Source organism: Dunckerocampus dactyliophorus, chromosome 18 (assembly GCF_027744805.1).
Source record: "Dunckerocampus dactyliophorus isolate RoL2022-P2 chromosome 18, RoL_Ddac_1.1, whole genome shotgun sequence".
Classification (NCBI taxonomy): Eukaryota; Metazoa; Chordata; class Actinopteri; order Syngnathiformes; family Syngnathidae; genus Dunckerocampus; species Dunckerocampus dactyliophorus.
Window position 1 is genome coordinate 20005458 of NC_072836.1, and position 21400 is coordinate 20026857.

Below are 21400 nucleotides of genomic sequence, written 5' to 3' on the forward strand. Positions count from 1 at the left end.
CATCCCCGGAGGAGCAATTACACTTGTCTATGTGATTGGAATCATTTAAGCCGTTGTGAGCACACTCAGTTGGTCTCGGCGGGCCGAGCATTGGTTGTCTCTTTGAATAACATACACATTCACACAAACACGCTCATCATTGCATAAAAACAGCTGTACATGATGCATCACCACAGCCACCTGTGGGGTGTTGACGTGGAAAAATGGAAGGAGGACAGATGCAGAGCAATTGGGCTGGGATGAAGAGTCCGTGTGAGAAAGATAAGGAAACTCTGATTCTACTTTATGAGCGAACGCAAAGGTCGAGAATGCAGCTGCATGTTTGTTATTTGAATGTGAGCATTACTTGTGTCCGGCCCCCTGCTTATGTGGATTTACTGAATCCTGTGGCCTGAAAACAGTCTAATCAGAGGCTCCATTGTTCCACCAGCTAATACTGTGTGCAGTCGAACCAACTCCAGGGCGGCCTGTGAGCCAAATCCCAACAGCCCGATCCATGCACATCTAGCACTTGAGTTCCTGACAAACATTTGAAAGACATCATATGATTACAGATCATGAGCGTCATGTGTTTATGGGACTTCGATGCAGCCAGAGGCTATGCGCATAAATGATGTCAATTGTGTGAATAACTGGGGAAAAAATCTGTGATGACTTGCTTTTGGGCATTTACAGCAGGGTTTCTCAACAGGTGGGTTGGCACCCAAAAGCGGGTCGTAGAAAAATACACTTCAGACAATCAGAAAATACTTTAAAATATTGAATGTAATTTTAAATATTTGTATTTTAAAATAACAGATTTTCTAAATATTTTTTTATTTTAAAATGTTTTAAAAAGTTAAATGTCATTTAAAATTACATTAATGTAATTTTCTGATAGTCTGAAGTCATTTTTTTAATTTTGAAACACAAATATTTTGAAAATATATTTCCCTTGGTATATACAAATATTAATTTACTATTATTTTATTCCATTCACATTCCACCTCATAATGTTGTGCTCTGAAATACATTTTGCACATCTAATTGAATGTATTTTTGTTTAAAAAGATGACCGGTTGAGAACCCCTGATTTACGGGACAGTAAAAAAGGTTGAGTGAAGATTTCACACATACTTGACTATGAAGAGTCAAACTTTAAAATGTTTTTTATATTATTATGTTTGCTTTGTTAGAAAATACACGTGGTACATGGTGAATAATTGCAATAATTGCGCAGTATCCTTAAACATTATGGCCGAGATTAAGCAATATTGATTTTGATAGACTGTACATTTATTTGCGATCCAGATAAAGAAGAGTGAGTGAAACTGCTAAAAGGGAAGTTTTAGTTAAAAAAAAAAAATCTCGTATTTTGATCATGTATTTAATGCTTACAAAGGTAAGCTATTTATTTGTACTGTACATAAACAATAAGAGGATATAATGTACATACTATTCTTTGCATTCACCATAGAGATGAGGTTCTACTCTGGTTATTCGGTTTAATTTTAAACATGAACAAATTACTGACAATAACAGAAATGTAAAGAGACTCTTTATTTTCACTTTAAATAAACAATAAGAGGAATACTGTAGTCTTACTTTTTTTTTTTTACTGTGCAAGCCACACTTCCACGGGCACGCCCACGCTGGCCGGACACGAGCGCGTACGACTGTACAGTTAAGATTATGACGTCATTACGTGCTTGAGCCTGCCCGAAAATGTTCTCCGGTGTTGTGGGATCTCGAAGAACCGCAGGACTTTGCGATGAAATAACACATTTGCATCCATGAAGAACCGAAAAACAAACGGCGTGTTTGCAATCTGAAGGCGTTCGCCATCCTACCGAGTCGTGAAAAGGTCTCTTTCGGGAGAGCCGAAGAGGAAGTTTGCGGGATCGTTTTTCACGGAGTGATGTCGAATCCTGGGACTCGAAGGAACGGGTCCAGCATCAAAATCCGACTGACAGGTAAAAAAAAAAATCGGAGACGGAACGAAACCGCACGCTGCATGTTTTTTGGGGGGAACTTTGGGTGCACTGCTGTTAATTATCTATGTCAAGCGAACCTAACAGGACATCACAAAGTGCCTTTGAATGGCTGCTATTTGCCCAAACATCCGGTTTTTGTGTGGCAGACACAGCAGCACAAGTGCTAGCTTGTTAGCGGGAATGCTAGCCAAATTGCCGAGGGGGCAGTCAAGAAAGCAGTCCACTAAAGCAGACACACTTCGCCGTCCTGTGGAGCTTACGGCCAAGACAATAGCCTATTCTTAGCCGCGGGGGTCATTGGAAACAGACGCTTGAAAAGCATGAATACACTATGAATTATTAACGCTAGCCAGTCGGCGTTAGCTCTCACCAGTTAACGTTGACCGCTAATTCTGGCTAGCTACGCCCATCAGGGGGTCTACCCAACCACTATTAGAACACATTTACTTTAAATAAACGGGTAACGACAACAGTCGTTTTAAAAGAGATAACGTCTGTCTCTTGCTTGATTTGGACACGTTTGCTTTTCCCACCAGAATAATTAACTGGCATCCTCCTGCTAAATCAGCTTTAGCACCCACTATTTAAGTCTAACGTTATCCTTATTCATATTTTTTGTGTTTTGGGTGCTCAGCTCGAGCATTTAAAGGTTGTTTTGGGATTGGAGCACTTGTGTAGGACATAAAGGAGTCTCTTTCTTGATACACAGCTGGAACAATAGGTTCTCACTGTAGCCAGTGTGACCCCACTGGACTCCCAGGGGCTTCTATTCAAATGGAAATGTCTCTCTGTGCCCAGGGCCAGGCGTCTTGGTCATCTGATGCTAAACTGAGCAATCACACGGAAGAATTAAGCTGACTTGCAGGTTTAATGAGTGCATACACACACTGGACTCATCTTTAGGTACATGGTTAAATGAAACCAAAATGTGGTGGTCTAGTACGTCAGTCTCACAGTTTGCAGAACCAGGTTCAAACCTCTGGTGGGACATCTCTGTGATGCTTGCACATTCTTCCCTTGCATGCGTGGGTGCATGTTAGGCTAATGGGAGGCTGTAAACCACCATAGGTGTGAATGTATGTGTTCTGGCATTGGCTGGTGATCAGCTCTCGTTCACGCTCTGTTCACACAGAAAGGTCCCTGAGATTTTTAAATGTTCCGGCGGGTTAAAAAAATTGGCGTCCACTCTGTCGGATAAGTAAATAGTTGCATTTACACATGACAACGATGTAATACACTAGGCATACCTACGTGTGGCGCCGTGAACAGACACAAAGTCGGACCCACGTGGCACACCAAACTATAGAAGAAGAAAGAACGCATGCGCGTAAGTCCATCATGTTCTGCTTTCCAAGGCTTGTTTAGGCTTACGACAAATTACTTAATTACATCTGCAAGTCATTTTGGCGTGTGATACAACAAAATATCAGGAGAATGTCGACCGGGGTGAGTCATGCCAGTCGAAATATTCAGATATAATGTATGCTTGTCGTCAAAGCTCACTTCTGGTCACGTGCTGGCGACGGGTCGGTGTCGTCATCGTATGAAGCAAGCAGGTTGCACGTCTACACGGAAAACGACAAGCTGTTTTAAAAAAAAACCCCAACCTTTTCAGATCACCCAGAACGCCGTTTCCGTGTGGATGAAAGGCCGAAACATGAAAATGCTTTGCCATTTTGGCTTGAAAATGTTTCCGTGTGCATAGCCTCTCAAAGTCAGCTGGGATAGGCTCCAGCTTAACTGTGACCCAAGGAAGGAGAAGTGTTCATTCTCATCTTTTAACTCTTCTCATGCAGCAGCACACTACTGCAACCAGACAACTGGGGCTTGCAATGAACAATTATTCTCTTTTAGTTGATTAATCCGAAGCTTGTCATTTCGATTAATCGAGTAATCAGTTAGGCCCTAGACCGGGGGGGAGGGTCCAAAGTTTTTCCACCAAGGGCTGCATACTGAAAATCAAAGGATGGGCGTGGGGGCACTTTTGCGTTTTATAAACCTATCCATGTAGATAAGCGGAGACATTTTTTTATATTTAGAGAAAAAACAGTCTCCATCTCAACTTTGTGTGAAAGGATACACAAAGCATATTCATATACGTGTTTTTCACTTTTTTGTTTTTTTATTTATTACAACTATTTTAACGTTCTCCTGTTACATTATTCTCATGATAGCTTGACTTTATTAATAATATAATATTAATAATATTCTAATACTATTATAAATTTTTCCAAAGTAATGTTCAAAAATGTGAAACCTTTTTTTGTTTCACATATAACTTTTTTCATTTTAATATTTCAACTTTGTTCATTTTTTTCTGTTAATGTTATGACTTTACTCTATTTCGAATTTTTTAATTTTCTTTTTTTAATGTTTATTTTTAGGACTAGCATGGTTAGCATGTTGGCCACACAGTCAGGAGATCAGGAAGACCTGGGTTTGAATCTCCGTTGTGGAGTTGGCATGTTCTCTGGTTGTTCGTCTATATGTGCCCTGCGATTGGCTGGCGATGAGTCCACGGTGTACACCGCCTCTCGCCCAGAGTCAGCTGGGATAGGCTCCAGCATACCCGCAACCCTAGTGAGGATAAGCGGCATAGAAAATGGATGGATGGATTGTGTTTTTAGAACGTGCCAATGGCTAATTAAAAAAACAGCCGTAAATGGCCCCCGGGGCACATTTTGGACCCCGCTGCCCTATACGGACCAAATCAGTATGAACCAGACACAAATAGTCAGTGGTTTGGGACGCAACTCATCTGAAAAGAGGCAAAAATGTGCATCACTGTTTTCCAAAATCAAAGCTGATGCATATTGGTTTGCCTAAAACACAAAGGTAAAAAAAAATTCACGTTTGAGATTACTAATGGAATATCAAAAATAGTTGTCGATTAATTGGATAATGGATTAATCATTGATTAATCGTTGCGGCCGCAGTAAATGTAGTGTTAAATGTGTTCAGTGAAAGCTTGTTTTGAATCTTTGGCTGTTTTTTTTGGCACAAACAGATCTAACACAACCATCACATCCTACGTCTGACAATTCACAAATCAGTGTCATATTTCTTGTGCTATGTGAGGTTTCTTGTGTGTTTTTGGTGGTGTAGTATGACTGACAGAGCATCCATTGGCGGAATGGACCACTGCATCTGGATTCTTTCACTCCAGCATCTTAATACACAGCATTCCCGGCCCTAAATGAGATCTGGGTTGATGACATTTTAATGACCCCAAAGCAAAGAGTTTTAACAATAATGAAGACCAGCCAAGGACAGTAATTGCTATCTGACAGACTACCAAGGAGAAAATGCGCAGAATGTGTTGGTGACGTTAAATTGAGTATAACAATGTGGCTGAATGGCACTGGTAATGTGTTATGGTGTTTTGCATTAGCAGCCAAGTCAGCCCCAACGATAGAAAGCAGAGCAAGCGAGTGTGTGTAAAAACCCAGACACTCATTAGTTGTGCTTGATTGCAAACAAAGGTTATTGGCCCCTGACTTTGCCCCACCCCTACAGGTATGGAAGGAATTCTAATTGGTTGAGGAATGTGCCAAGAGCCAATAGGAGTATAATGCTGTCTGGCCGGTCAATGTGTTTTTCTGTTGAGTCTGTCAGGCAGGGGGGGTGTTTGGCCTACATTAGAAAGGCTCGTGTGCCCGTGGCAGAGACCCACTCAAAGACCTGGCCACCCTTGCTTTATTATGGACATATTTAAGTAGCAGGAGTGTGGCGTTGTGTATCTCCTTGTGGCTACAGTGAGTTGATCCACAAGCAATGCTGCATACAGTAGTATTCTACTAAATTGTGGGCACACATGTAGGAAATGGAAACCTCCCAGCATTTTTTTCCAAACAAGGGAGGATGGAGTAATGCCCCCATATTGCAAGGTTGACATTATCCATTCATGAATAATTCCTCCCCGTCACCCCCTGTCACAGAGAGTTGATGTTCAGTGGCCTTTAATGTCATGTTTTGGGCGATTGTATGTAGGGTTTGTCCTTGTGACGGCCCTCATGTGGGCACCAATCGTGCCTTATCTGTTTTTGTAGGGTGTTTTTTGAGAATGACAAACCAATTGCAGTGGGAGAAGTGACATACAAGAAACATACTGTTTCTTGGAATTATCTGCTCATCTGCAAAAGATGCTCGTTTCCTGTTGGTACTAGGCTGACGGCTGTGTAAATGACATGTTTATGATGTGGTTTTGCAACCAACACAATATGTTCTTTAATGTTTGAGACTCAGTAACTGTGGAAGATGAAATATTCATGCATTTTGTGATAGTTGCATAACATACTGTATAATCGCTGCTGTCTGGTGACAGCCTTGTAAGTCCGCTGTACGGTGATTGGTGATAAGTTTGTTTTTTTTTCCTGCATGTTCTGCTCAACAAGTACCATGTTTGGACATTTATCTCAGTTTGTCGCCGGAGCTATCCTTCAAAAACGCACACACCCGCAAGGACAAGATTAAATCCAATAATTAAATGAAATGGTAAGAAAAAAAGAGAACATCTCTTTGCTTTTGTCCCCGTGGTGGTCCTACCTTCTTAAAATATTGTCCTCAGTTAGTCTTCTTGTAACAGCATACAGAATCCATGACCCCTGTAGCATTCTTTCTGCATTCTGGGGGTTTCTCCTCTCTCTTTGCTTAAACCTGCTTTGATACTTTCCAGCACAAAAGCCCATATGGGTGTTTTACAGTTCTTCAAGGGAACCATCAGGGTTCAGACACGTTTGCCTTATAAGATCAAAGACACCACCAGATGTAGGCGTTAAAATCACTGTATACGTTTTACTTAAAAAAAAATGTTTCAAGAAGTACTGTATCACATCCCTGGGGTTCGCCATGTTGTGTTACAGTGACACCAATAGTTGCATTGAGGGATTAGTCTTCTAACCACGGGTCTTCACAGCTTTCTCACTGATAAGAACAGGCGGGGCGAGCAGCAGCGGGAGATGGCGTGTGTATGCAAACAAATTCCTAAGAATCCATGATGAGTTTTTTTCTCCACTGCATTTAACATATTTGTTTGACTATGGCTGCCGGAAAGAGCTAACAGGTGCTTCTAAAGCCTGCAAAAAGGGAGGCAACAGACCTTGAATGCTATTGTCCTTGACGTAAACAAGCTTGAAGTTGCAGCCTCAGATGGCGGAGCAAGATGACGAGCCAGCCCTTCAATTAGTAACGCAATCGAAAAGCGAATTGTTGTCCGTGTAATAAACCAACTAATCAATACAACTAGTTGCCATAATTACATAGCAACATGCCTGTGAATATGCTCATTCATCCAGGTCATTGTAGTCTCAGCGCAGTCAATCGATAGCAACTGGACTGCGAAACATCTCAACAGTCCAGTGGCAATCGATTGAATGCCCTGAGAATGCAGGACGTTCTCCACGGTCATGATATTTCTTTAAATATGAAAAGGAGTGAAGGTTGTTCAGAAGTATTACAAAGGGTTGTTTGTCTCTCATAGAATGAGGTTTGTAGGCTTACCGTGCAAAACATTGTCGGCCCAATGTTGATTTGCTTGCTCAGGGAACACGTGCTGCTCGAGTTTTGATGCCAACTATTTGGATTGAGCACCGATTTGCTATATCAGCCAGCGCTCGGCTGCATCCGGGCAGCTGGCGACACGGGACACTCACAAGACAAGCGATCGAAAAGGGGAGAGATGAGCGGTAAAGACACTGAAAACATGCTTCGACATCAAGAGTGTGAAAGAATAATAGAATAAATCCCACAACGGAGCTGGAGAGCGAGGAAAAGGGAGACAATGTTTGGCAGGCGACATAAGCACCTTTTAATCCTCTCACGGCTCTGCCTGAGCTTGCAGCATATGCACAAACACACATGGAGTTTGAGAAGCTGATTGTGCTTATTTGGCAGCTGATAAAATATCATTTTTGTGTATGTGGGTGGCTGTGCATTTTTGCCAAAATCGCCCAGCCCTGGTTGTAATGCTCTTGTGACAATGACAATAAAGCTATTTATTAGCATGAGTTTGGGTGCTAGGGAGTACATCAAGTTGATAAGATGTTTGCTCATGTGTCTGCCAGCTGGAGCCTCGGTTAGCGTCATTAATGCAACATTTTTGTCTCTTTTCCGCTCTGTTTCGGACCAAACCACGAACTGTTTGTGTTTGCTTCACATTGATTTGGTCTGTATAGGGTCTATTCGATTCCCTCATTAAACAACTAAGAAAATAATCGTGACTAAATTTCTTAATTTTATCATTTGTGGTTCAGTCTGAGGTGACTGTCATTGTGCCCTAAAAAGTAGCTGTATGAAAGACCTTTTGAAGGCTTTAAGTGTAAAACCCAGGAGATGGGAATCTATTACTCTTTTTTTTAAAAAGCATGCAGTGACTTTGGAGTTCCTCGAGACAGCAGCAGCTCACTTTTTCAATCCTGTGCTGTTTGTGCTCGTTCCCCCAAGACCGGATGAAAAGAATTCTCTTGTGGGCTTCCTCCGGTTCTCAGGTTCTCTAAAAAAAGAGTAGGCTTAAATGCCAAAAAGGAAAAGCAGCAGTGGGGAAGTGGAGAACCAGCTGAGCCGCTGCTGTGTGTGTGTGTGTATGTGTGTGTGTGTGTGTGTGTGTGTCTTCACCAGGCATGACCTTGGCAGAACGAGGAATTTCCTGAAATGCTGAGAAATGCTGTGACACATTCAGTGCCATGAAAGAACTGGACAAAAGACTTAAAAAAAGAAAGAGTGCCGTTCTCTTGTTTCTGGCCAGAAGAGTAAAAGGGGGCGGTGGGGGTAGTAAAGCACTGACAGAGGAAGTATGCGAGCGGATCCGGGAGTGATAAAGAAATGTGATTCTATCCGTCTCATAGTTGTGCTTCTCCAGCGGTGATGTCTCACTGTGGAATGTGTGAGTCAAGGGAAAAGGGAAGGACATCTCGTCGCCATTCTCCACGGCTTATTCACAGGAAGTAGATGAGGACACAGCAGACATATCTCTGCCACCACAGTCGCCACATCCGAAACCTGTGGCAGACTGACTGACTTCCTCAACGGCCGTCTGGGCCAAAACCAAACCAGTCCACATTTTTATTTGGAACACAGAGCCGGGATACCATTGCGGGTGTAACAAATCAATCAGTACCAGCCTGTCAATCAATAGGTGATGAGATTGCTGCGTGCCACGTCATCACCACCAATCCCCCCATGGCATGGTCCAGTTAATAGAGCAGCAGTTCATCTGCCAACAACTGTCTCATATGAAAAAGAATGACTTGGTACAGTATATGATTTAAATGAATGCGTTCTCCCACTCTCACTGTGGGTGGCCATGCATGTCTTTGCTCTGTTCATGCCGCATAACTTACCCTACATTAGGTTTTAACATTCATTCTTTTATAAGTAGCAGCATGCATTGTGGCAACCTACGTATTATAAAATCATTTGCAATTGTCTGTGCACACCATGTTCCTTATGTTCTGTTTCCCCCCCCACAGTATTATGTGCCAAGAACCTCGCAAAGAAAGACTTCTTTCGTAAGTTGCTCTTTTGTTTTGCGTCGACTTTTGCTATGCTCGCTCATGTGTCGAGATGAGACGATTAAATTGCCATTCTGACCTGAATATAAAACAGAAAAAAGTCTGGGGAAAAAGATGGACCGCCTTTAGAGATGCTCGATATTGCCTCTTTACAGATACAGTCATCCCTCGCTACATCGCGGTTCGAATATCGCTCCCTCACTATTAGTGTTTTTTTTAAATTATTAAATAATAAATGGTCACTGTTTTGTGGTTTACTATTAAAAATATTCAAATACAGGTTATACATAGTATTCTGCCCACTAGGTGTCAGCAATGACACAAAACATTGATGAGACGTGACATTACATTACATTACCATCACACTGCGTGTGGTCAGCCATGGCACGGCCGACTCGATAGACTGACGTTCTCATCCTATTCCTTGTGGAAGTGGTACGTCTTTGACTTCTTACCTTGTCTTTCTTCCCCACTCCATTTAAAAGCCTTTCTTAAGTTTAGAATAAATAAATTGGAGGCTAGCTCGTTAGCATGCTATGCAGCCGTTGCTGACCCTTGTGTCCCTGCAGTGATCCCGTAGCCTGCGCGTTAGCAATGTGTAAAAACGATATGAATGATATCTCATTTTTATGCCAATATCGGTCATTACTATTGGTCAGCTGACCTTATCGGGCAGTTGCAAACCAACAGATGCTGCCAAACGGCTTCTCCACAAGGTAGTTGGAGTCGTCACACAGACACCAATGACCTGGAGACCAGCTTGAAGAAATTTGTCTCAAAGGTCGGACAAGTTGGCAAACGACAAATTATGAGTGATGCCATTTTTTGAGATAATGGTGATCAGTGAAGCATAGTCATCAAACAAGTAACCACTAATAAATATATACTACAGCTATCTACCAGATGTTATTTGACCGTAATTGAAAACCTGATGCGAAAAAAAACTATGTATTTTTCCCAAAAACATTCAGTGTCGTCTTATATTTGGGTCATTACGGTAAATTCTTTGAAGTACATCTTCTCTGCAACTATGTTTTGTTTTGTTTTGGTTAATGCGCTCACTTCTGAATTGTGTGCGTGCAGGCCTGCCCGATCCTTTTGCCAAGGTTGTGGTAGACGGATCAGGTCAATGCCACTCAACAGACACAGTCAAGAGCACACTGGACCCCAAATGGAATCAGCACTATGACCTGTAAGTTTCCATCACCCCTTTCACTCCTACTAGTTCTGCTTAGCAAAACACGTGATCCTCTGCCACTATGTCACTAGTCAGTCATGGGTATTGGGCCTGCAGTTGACAAATGTCTGAATCAGTGTCACGCTTCCATGAACATGCTGAAGTTATGATGCTAATATTGGCATGTTGCTTTTTTGGTGTATGACACAATTTAATGACGTTGATGTTTTGTTTTTCTTTTTTTCTTTTTCTTGTTGTGTGTTGTTTTTTTTTTCAGCTACATCGGCAAGGCAGACTCAATTACCATCAGTATATGGAATCACAAGAAGATCCATAAACGGCAGGGGGCAGGCTTCTTGGGGTGCATTAGACTTCTTTCAAATGCCATCAGCAGACTAAAAGACACAGGATGTAAGACGCTCTCTCACCTCTTGATGATTCTGATAATGCACACATTTGTTTAAAGAAAGCAAGAAAACATACAAGGTGTACCTTTTTTGGGGGGGGGGGGTCTCCCTCCAGACCAGCGGCTAGATCTATGTAAACTGAACCCCTCAGACAGTGACGCAGTGCGGGGGCAGATTGTAGGTAAGGCTGGACACAAACACGCTTGGTGTGTCTCTCTGACTGTGTGTGTACAGTCACCCCAAAACATTGATTTTAATGGTCTGACCTTTACATCACATGTGTAATTTCCCAGTGAGCCTGCAGACACGAGACCGCATAGGTAGCGGAGGACCAGTGGTGGACTGTAGAGGTCTGTTGGAAAATGACGGGTGAGTGTGTCACTAGACATTTATGCTCCCAACATCAAAAAGTGACATTTATGGTGGAAAATATATATAAATTCCAGGATACACTGGAGTACAAATATTATTTTTTATTTTTTAGAAAATGTTCCCATTTATTAGTTCATGGTAATTTAAGCCTTAATGTGTTCATTCAAAGATGCTGTGATGATATGTAGTATTCTACACGGTAATGCTACTGTAATGTTCTGTGAGACACCCAAGCACCAGACCTGATCACCGGAACAAAAATCTTTTATTGCGGGTTTGAATGATCTCACAATAGCCACAATAATCCTTACCACGGGCTACTGCCGTAACCCACGGTACAGCAAGATAAAACTCAACTCTGAACCCCCGGCGTCACTTCCTGTCCACCTCAGCATCGTAACACGTTTACAGCAACACACATGAGCATGAATCCTATTTACAGCATGTCTCATATGTCTTATGTTCTCTTATAATGTCTACTGTATTGGGTACTAAAAGTGACTATAGGGTGTTATTTTATGTCTAGAGGGCTCTAATGTTAAAAACACTATTTAGGTCGTAAACAGGTTTTCTATTCAATTTCTGAATAGAGATTGATTGGTGTGGAACCAATCACCACAATAAATGAGTGATTACTGTATTTTATTCAAGCACATCTTTGATTAAATGTGATGTGAGCCAGTTTTTTTTTTTGTGTGTGTGTCATACATTCCCCCCTTTGCTATTTTGCAGGATGTGACACGTAATTAAAAGTGTGTGTGTGTGTGTGTGTGTAGTCCTGTGTTAGAGGGATGTTTTAGTGAAGAACCGCTGCCTTACTCCGACCCCACTGGCGCTGCGGGTGGCGGAAACTGCCGTCTCGACTCACCCAGTCAAGAGAGCCGCCTTCAGAACCAGCGAATCCGAGGGCAGGATTCCAGAGGCCATGGCCACACCCCTCAGAACAGACCTCACGGGCACCAACCCCCGGACCTGCCAGAAGGATATGGTCAGTTAAAGTCCTATCTCATGTCACTCTACAACCAGGTGACTTTTCCACTCACAATATTCTCTTGTTTGTTTCTGTTTAAACAGAGCAACGAACAACAGTTCAGGGCCAGGTGTACTTCCTACACACACAGACGGGTGTCAGCACCTGGCACGACCCTCGGATACCACGGTATGAATATCAGTTGTGTAACTCCGTAACATTAGATGAACCCTACATAAAGCTCATGGAGTAAAAGACAGTAGGTCAGTACAGTATGTAACTCTGGAAGAGAAGAAAAATGAACAAAAATATAATACAAAGAGAAATATCAATCCCTGGGATAAGGTCAGTATAAAAGATAAGAAAAAAGAGTATGGAAGGTTGAAGGCCGAAATGATGTTTGGACGCATGTGTGATTCCTTGTTACTGGTGCAGGGACCTGGCCAGCGTAAGCTGTGAGGAGCTTGGCCCGTTGCCAGTGGGCTGGGAGGTCCGAAGCACAGTGTCGGGACGGATATACTTTGTGGACCACAACAACAGAACCACACAGTTCACAGACCCGCGTCTACACACCATCATCAGGTACCAGAATGCACATGTGCTCTTAATACTTCTGCAAATCCCCCCATAGCAAGGCTCAGACTGCACCTGGTTCACAGACACCCCCAACACATGGGGAAAAAATCTGTAGTTTTAACACTAATCTGTTGTTAATCTCACTGCTCCAATGCAGACTGGATCTGAACATGACCTACTAAATGTGTGATTTTATGGAAATGTGGCCTGAGAGTTGATCTAACTGGTGCACATGTCCATTTTCCTGACTATAAGTTGCACTGGGCTACAAGTCGCATTTATTTAGAAATTGAAGACCAAGAACAGACAAGTTATTCAACATTAGCACACAGAACAACAGGCTTGAATACGTGTCCGGTATGTTAACGTAACGCAGCAATTGACATAACAAGCCAGCGAGTCCAACAAGCAAGTTCACCAAAAACGAAAAGTGTGGAAAATCCGGTAATTCAATGTATATATCTATGTACACTTTTATGCCTTTTTAACCTGGCCATGTTGTGTCCTCTTCCGCATCTTCCCACCTAACAGCCAGCAATCCCAAGTGAAGGAATCCTCCCAACCGCCCCAGATGGATGTGGGGGTTGAAGAGGGCGGAGGTGGAGGAGTGGGTGGCAGTGTCGGTGGAGACGGGGACGTGGCGGCACGCTACGAGAGAGATTTGGTCCACAAACTGAAGCTGCTCCGCCACGAGCTCTCCCTGCAGCAGCCCCAAGCAGGACACTGTCGCATCGAGGTGTCTCGTGAGGAGATCTTTGAGGTGGGCGCCGTTGGGCTTCTTTAGTTAGTGATGGGGCGCACATGCACCGCGTTGATTACCGTGCATTCAGACAGTGCCAGTGCTATGACTTTCTAAATACCTGTCCTTCCTTCCGGTGTCCTCCACTGGCCTGGACGCAAACTCTGCTGAAGTTATCCTTGCTTCAGAATGTTTGCATCTGCCATCACTTCATAATGCAGTACTGTATTGCTGCAACTTTGCTTATTTCGTGTCATTCTCCGACTGTTCTCAATAATTGGCAGGATCGTTAATTATGTGACACATCTACATTGCACACCTGTGCTTGTGCATGAACAAACATGCTGTGTACACGTACTTGCGCATTATAAACTCCTCTGTGGGCATCTTATTGACTGTAACTCAAATGACACACTTTTGTCATTCACAGAACCTGGGAAACACTGATCTAAAATGTTTTAGTTGCAATAAAGGGTGGTGCATGTGTGTTGCTTCAGGAGTCGTATCGGCAAATAATGAAGATGAGGCCAAAAGACCTGAAGAAGCGTCTGATGGTGAAGTTCAGAGGAGAGGAGGGCCTGGACTATGGTGGTGTAGCCAGGTGTTTGTCTATTTTTCACACTATTTATTTATTTTATATCTATATTACTTCATGCAACAGTTACAAATGAGGGGGAAAAATCCTTATGCTTTTTTATGGGCATATTTAGCAGAAATGATACCTTTTTTACAAAAAAAAAAAAAAAAAGCACGGAGACTTGCTTGATTTTTGTGTGGTTTTTTTTCTTAGTTTTTATTAACATTGTGGTGGTTCTCTAAAGGGAGTGGCTGTACCTGCTGTGTCATGAAATGCTGAACCCCTATTACGGCCTGTTCCAGTACTCCACAGACAATATCTACACATTACAAATCAACCCTGACTCCTCCATTAACCCTGTAAGTACTCACATAAAGCACTTTGTAGTTCACCCTACTAAGGTGAGAGTATTTAAAACTCGCACGCTGTATATGTGTCGGCCCATATTTCAGGATCACCTATCATATTTCCACTTTGTGGGCCGTGTAATGGGGCTGGCAGTTTTTCATGGTCACTACATCAACGGGAGTTTCACGCTGCCCTTCTACAAACAGCTGCTGGGCAAACCCATTCAGCTCAATGACCTGGAGACCACCGACCCAGAACTGCACAAGAGTCTCGTCTGGATATTGTAAGTAAAGGCACCGAAACATATATTTAATGTGTACAGTGAATCTTTTTTCACATTTTGTCATGCTGCAGCGTTATTCCAAAATGGAATCTCTCATTTATCGCCGTTAGTTGGTTCCAGACCCGACCATGACAAGTGAATTTCCGGGAGTAGGATTTCTTATTTATAAATCCAGTATTTTCATAGTTACAGCATAGAAAACCTGATTAAGACCTTCTAAATGTGTTTTTAACATTATTAGAGCCCTCTACACATGAAATAACACCCTATAGTCACCTTAACGCTCATATTATCCAATATAGGAGACATAATAAGGGAAAATAAGCCATTTAAGACATAAATAAGACTTGTGCTCATGTTTTGGTGTTAGGGGAGTTGACAGGAAGGGTCGGACAGGAAGTGACGTTGGGGGTTTGGCGTTGAGTTGTAGCTTGGCGTGGGTTACGGCTGCAACAGTAGCCTGTTAGGGACTGTTGTGCCTGCTGTGAGGTCATTCAAACTTGCAATAAAAGCCTGTTGTTTTAGCAATCAAGTCTTACATTACATTACAGTAACATTACTGACACCTAGTGACCAGTGTAGAACACTACATACCCTTACAGTCTTTAAATGGGTCTTCTGAATGTCATATATCTTTATTTTATTACATTTAGACATTCTTATGCTTGAAAATGCTTCATTTAGGCAAAATATATATAATTTGCTTATATATGCATATTTTCTGACTGATTCATATATTTTTGAAAAACCGTGGTGAGGGATTACTCAACACTTGTTTTTCTTCGCAACATTTTACACACCATAATGACATACAGTCAAACTTGTCTATAGTGGCCACTAGAGGGAGTCTGCAAAAGTGGCCGCTATAGACAGGTGGCCTCTATAGACAGGTTGACGTCCAGTTTGAATGTTGACCAGTAGAGGGGAAAAAAAGAAAAAAAAGGGGAAAATAATAATAATAATGTTGACCAGTAGAGGGCACTGCAGATAAAAGTTGTACAGCACTACTAGGCTTGTCATTATCATGGTTCATGGTTCATGGTTTTAATCCTGAACATGCATGAGTCAAACAGTAGCACATCACATAGTACAATTCACAATTTTGCATGTCCAAAAAGGAGTAGGAAGAAGCAAAGCTTATTTAATCCTACCCCTCATCAGTTTCACATCAGTTGCAATACATTTATTCACCTCTTGTTCTTCCAAGTGTACTTTGTAGGTCTACATGACAATGTAGTGCAATCATAGCCAAGGTTTTTACTTACTAAAAGGATGCTAGAGGCTTAATAATAACTGATAGAATATATCCACCACCCACAGAACAAAGCTGTGCTAGTAATGTCTTACGCTTGTTTTTAATATTTTACTTTTTATACGGCAGAGTGTCATTACAGCTTTAGTTCATCAGGAAGTGACGGGAAGTGACTGTGGGCGTCCCGAGCAGGAGAGCTAGGCTCAGCGCTAGCTGTGAGTTTGGAGAGAGTTGGGAAGTGTGTTTATGTTGGCGAGGATGTAAAGTCCTGCAGTGTTCTCCGCTGTTAATAAAGCCATTAAAGTGCATCGGCGACGTGAGTCTCTCCTTCCCCACAACAAGCGGCATTACAGTATTGACCAGTGCACACCAGGAAATAAACGGTGTCATTTCTTACAGGCATTGCCTGGACAGCTACGTAGTGGGGCTTGTTTAACCTTTGCCTTGTGGGCAAGCAGGAAGGAGAGACGATGCTTAGAGATGTGTGTGTGTTCTGAGCTGCTGTCTGGTGGCCGCGTTCAATAAATAAAGTTGGCAGAAGCAACAGGAGAAGTTTCCTTCTTTGCTTCGGAGCTGAATAACACTGACAAGTTAACAGACGAGTAGCGAACGGAAAAGAAGATGGCTTTGTTTGTGTCCAATACAGAAGATGAGGACTTTGATGGATTTGTGGATGAGGATTGATCAAAAATAACGTGAGTACATTCTAAAGTACTTCAATTAAGTCCAACCCAACTCAGTTTTACTCCCGCTGCCGCATGCATGCTCGCGTATGTTTTTTTTATTGTAGCTTCGCTGGGAGCACGTCCTGTTCCCAGCCTACTTTGTTTTGGTAATGTTTTGGTGCAAATGCTCTCAAAATTACATGTTTGACCAGGAAATAGCAAGCTCAAAAGAAGACGTTTTTTTATGTGGAACAACTGACAGTTTGTGTGGATCTTGTGAATGATTGTGACTGAGCTAGGACTCAGTAATTAAAGTCTACACACGACGGCTTCATTGATTGAAAAACGAAACTTTTTCGTGCATGAAGCTTCTACTTGAGTTGGTAATTTGGCCGCTATATGCGGTCAGATATTGACCAAGGGAGACAAAATGGGTGGCCGCTGGCCGCGCTGGACAGGTGACTGCTATACACAGGGTCTATAACATGTAAATTTGCTGCGGGGGATTTTTCAGTGGCTGCTATAGGCAGGTGGCCGTTCTATAAAGGTGGCCACTAAGACAGGTTTGACTGTATTTTCATTTTTTTAATGTTTGGAAATGGCATCAACAAACTTTTGAACAAAGGTTATGAATACTTATGTACCCCTGATTTTGTATTTATTTATAGTAAATTTGCGAACTTAAAAAAAATATTTTTATATTATGGGCTGTTGCGTGCAGAATTTTGAGGAGGAATAAAAGAATGTGTGCCTTTTTCAAATAAGGCTGTCGCATAACAAAATGTAGAAAAAGTGAATCCCTGTGAATCCGGATGCACTGTACGTTGTTACTCCGCTAATGCTAATTGCCATCATTACTTTGTGTGCAGAGAGAACGACATCACCTCAGTCCTGGACCACACATTCTGCGTGGAGCATAACGCCTTTGGGAAGTTCCTCCAGCATGAACTCAAACCTAATGGTCGTAACATCCCTGTGACTGAGGAGAACAAGAAGGAATACGTGAGGTAATGAAAGTAGGACATGCGTCTGTCAATGAAGGTGATCATGAGGCGCAGTAGAAAGAGCTGTGCGTAGTAAAATGGATGTTTGTTGTTCTCCTTAGGCTTTATGTGAACTGGAGGTTTATGCGTGGAATTGAAGCCCAGTTTCTGGCTCTCCAGAAGGGATTCAGTGAGCTGATCCCCCAGCATCTCCTCAAGCCTTTCGACCATAAAGAGCTGGAGGTACAACAAAGGCAGCAACTTCCACTCCTCCTCATTTATATGTATAATGACCTCGCATATGCTTTTCCCCTCTTCTCCCTGCTGCGTGCAATCCAGTTGATCATCGGCGGATTGGGAAAGATCGACCTGGTCGACTGGAAGAGCAACACGCGCCTGAAGCACTGCACAAGCGAGAGCAACGTGGTGCGGTGGTTCTGGCAGGCAGTGGAGGCCTTCAGCGAGGAGAGGAGAGGACGCCTTCTGCAGTTTGTCACAGGCTCCACCAGGGTGCCGTTACAAGGCTTCAAAGCACTGCAGGGTGGGTCATGCACTGGTTCAATAGGCCACACACACACACTCACACACACACACACACACACACACATCCTTTTCTCAAATATCCAACATTCTCATGTAGTATTGAAAAGATTACGCATCCTACGATAATATGAAGTGGAACACCCAAATTTGGACAGAACCCATTCTGTGATGTCGGTTTATTTGGTGTCTAAACAGATTCACAGATCAAATCATGTGACATGAATCATTTTGTGCTGGGCTCTAATTACCAGCTTCATAAAACCTTGTATTAAATGGACAGACAGTGTGTAAAGTAACATAACTGTCACACAAGTAGCAGCAAGACAACCATTGCTCATATTGTGCGAAGCGGGAAGAGTCTTTCCCATGTTGCAGTGAGCTCCGTGTCTGGATCTATGGTTATCATCACACTTTCCCTCTTTAGCATCACAAGAAACACAAAAAAGACCAAAGAAAATGCAAAACATGTGGAGTCCTTATTTATAAGTTGAATATTTTTCTAGTTGGAGCCGAGAAAACATGTTCAAGACCTTCTAAACACAGTTTAGTTTTTTAACATTATTAGAGCCCTCCAGACATGAAATAACACCCCTATAGTCGCATATTAAGGGAAAATGAGCCATTTAAGAATAAATAAAACTCAAGCTCATGTGAGTTGCTGTAAACGTGTTCCGGTGCTAGGGGAACTGAGTGGGGGGGCTGACAGGAAGTAACATCTGGTTTCAGAGTGGAGTTTTAGCTTGGCATGGGTTACAGCTGCAACAGCTGCCCGTTTTAGGGATTATTGTGCCTGTTAGGTCATTCAAGCCTGCAATGAATGTTAATTAATTAATGCATTTTTGAAGAACCGTGACAGAGTGAAGCCACTAAATTCAAAGCCCGAAGTGGCGGGGGCTTTTGGGGCGTTCGACTTTGGCTGTTCCACATCAAGGTGCCACGTGTTATACCGTTATGTCTTGATACATATTTCAGTGATGTAAACAAAACACTTTCACTGTAAGCACGATAAGTGCTAATTACAATACTTGGAATGTTGTTCTGTGTAGCAGAGTAGAGCAGTGATAACTAGAATGTATTTGTGTAAGGCTCTACAGGTTCTGCAGGACCAAGACTTTTCACCATTCATTTGATAGATGCCAACACTGACAACCTGCCCAAGGCGCACACGTGGTAACGACACATTCACACTGTATTTGCAGAAGGGGTCCAGCTTAGTATCACTAACCCTTCCTCCCTGTCTCTAGTTTTAACAGAATAGACATCCCCCCCTACGAGTCTTACGAGAAACTTTACGAGAAACTGCTGACGGCTGTGGAGGAGACCTGTGGCTTTGCTGTGGAGTGAAAAGACCACCGCGACCAAAAAAAACAAAAAAAATCCAGTCCACACTTGTGCTTGCACTTGCATTCAACTCTTTTGACTTTTTTTGAGACGTACACACTCATGCACCGAACGTGGAGTATGCACAGCTTATGGAGGGCGGCCAAGCACGACACGAACACAGACGTCCCGTCGCCGACCCAACCGGTGGGAGTGACAGAGGAAGCACAGCAAGGAAGTCAAATGAGAAGAGAGAGAGGAGGGGAAAAAAACAAAAAATATTTTAAAACAATTTTTCAAATGTTTTGAAGAAGCATTTTTATCGTTTGATTTTAACAAGCTATGATGTCAACTCCTCAGAATGTCTACAGCCAACTAGTGGACAATCTTACTGTATGAGTCTGCAAACAGACACGGTGCGATGATGTGTGGGTGGAGAACAAGGCGGAGGCTGACTGACTGACTTGTGTGTACTCCTGCGTTCACTTTTGACCACTGTCGCGTTGTTCCGAATGTGTCTGCGTACGCGCGCATGTGAGAGCGGATGAGCGTGGCATGGTTACGCTGTAAAAAAAAACAAAACAAAAAAGGAACAAATGAGCCTGCTCCTCTCTGATTACTTTTTGTCTCTGCCGTTTTTGTACCTGCGACCACTCTGATCCATGTTTTTATTATTTATTACTAAGTGATTACTGACCAAGCTGCTATATGCTCTGCAAAGAGCTCACACTAATCTGTTCATCCCCTCTCCCAGAGTTAACAGGTCAATTCACTTCCAATTCAAGTAATCCACAAAGTGGTTTTTGATTCATTTCTTGACTTTTTTTTTTTTTTTTTACGTACATAATGATGCAAATATTCTTGTGAGTGTATGTGAACTATTTGTGTCTTGAATGCCTGCCATGTTATGTTTGAGGTACAAGGGATCAACCTTGCAAAGCCCCGATTTTCAACTTTCCCGCCACGGAGAGGTCACGGTTATTTTTCAACATGAGCTGAGGTGAAGGAATTTTTATGTGACGCATAGAATAAAATCTCAAGCCTTATGCTCATGCTTCAATTTAAACTTTACTAATGTTGCCTTTTTGGCAACCCCAGCGTTTCTCTGTCAATCTGTTTCTTTTTTTTTCTCCACAGCCTGAATGGTTCCTCTTTTGTCCAGTAAGCATTAACCTCAAAGCAGCCATGAATGAACAAACGCTCTTTATCGTTATTAGTCCTCCACGGATGTGAATGAAATCAAAACACACTCTTGAATGAGAAACGTGGAAAAATAACGGGCTTTCCTTTTGAGATTGAAGACTGTTAAGCAGTATCATTTCAATCTGCATTTTTTTTAGGTTCTGAGTTCACTGTGTAATGGATGCAAGACTATTGAAACTCACTATGTACTAAAACATTTATGAAAAATACAGTGTAAATAAGATTATATTAAAAAATTAAATTGAAAATAAAAATCCTTGCATTTGCATGATTCATTTATTTATTACAGGTTTTTAAATGAACAGCTATTTAAGAAAGGCTAGCAGTCGTGAGTTTTGGGTTGGAAAATGTGTCCAGCTTCCTCCCATATCCCCATATGTGCCCTGTGATTGGCTGGCAACGAGTCCACGGCGTACCCCTCTTGTCTCCCGGTATAGAAATACGGTAGATGGGTTATATTAATCTAGAAATAGGTACCTATCCTGTCACACTTAAAAATGGTAA

The 21400-nt window shown here is 42.3% G+C and overlaps 1 protein-coding gene across 2 annotated transcripts; it reads left to right on the plus strand.

Moving 5' to 3' along the window:
• The first annotated feature begins 1662 nt into the window (after positions 1-1662).
• Positions 1663-21133, plus strand: smurf1 (SMAD specific E3 ubiquitin protein ligase 1). Of its 2 annotated transcripts, none has more exons than XM_054760492.1 (18): positions 1663-1952; positions 9440-9478; positions 10565-10673; positions 10936-11069; positions 11181-11246; positions 11359-11434; positions 12214-12425; positions 12512-12596; positions 12843-12989; positions 13515-13743; positions 14220-14323; positions 14544-14658; positions 14752-14930; positions 17717-17854; positions 17953-18073; positions 18170-18371; positions 19459-19543; positions 19618-21133. In XM_054760492.1, the coding sequence occupies exons 1-18, from the start codon at positions 1898-1900 to the stop codon at positions 19715-19717; spliced, it is 2196 nt and encodes a 731-aa protein (XP_054616467.1). In that variant the 5' UTR covers positions 1663-1897; the 3' UTR covers positions 19718-21133. The 2 variants fall into 2 exon arrangements, with proteins under 2 accessions (XP_054616467.1, XP_054616468.1); XM_054760493.1 differs by having other exon boundaries at positions 19468-19543.
• Positions 21134-21400: the final 267 nt, after the last annotated feature.

Bases quoted from the DNA above. Each gene is read 5' to 3' on its own strand.
- smurf1 (XM_054760492.1), top strand. From the start codon at position 1,898: ATGTCGAATCCTGGGACTCGAAGGAACGGGTCCAGCATCAAAATCCGA. The intron at 11,435-12,213 runs GTGAGTGTGTCA...GTGTGTGTGTAG, and splicing joins GGTCTGTTGGAAAATGACGG to TCCTGTGTTAGAGGGATGTT. The intron at 14,931-17,716 runs GTAAGTAAAGGC...CTTTGTGTGCAG, and splicing joins AAGAGTCTCGTCTGGATATT to AGAGAACGACATCACCTCAG.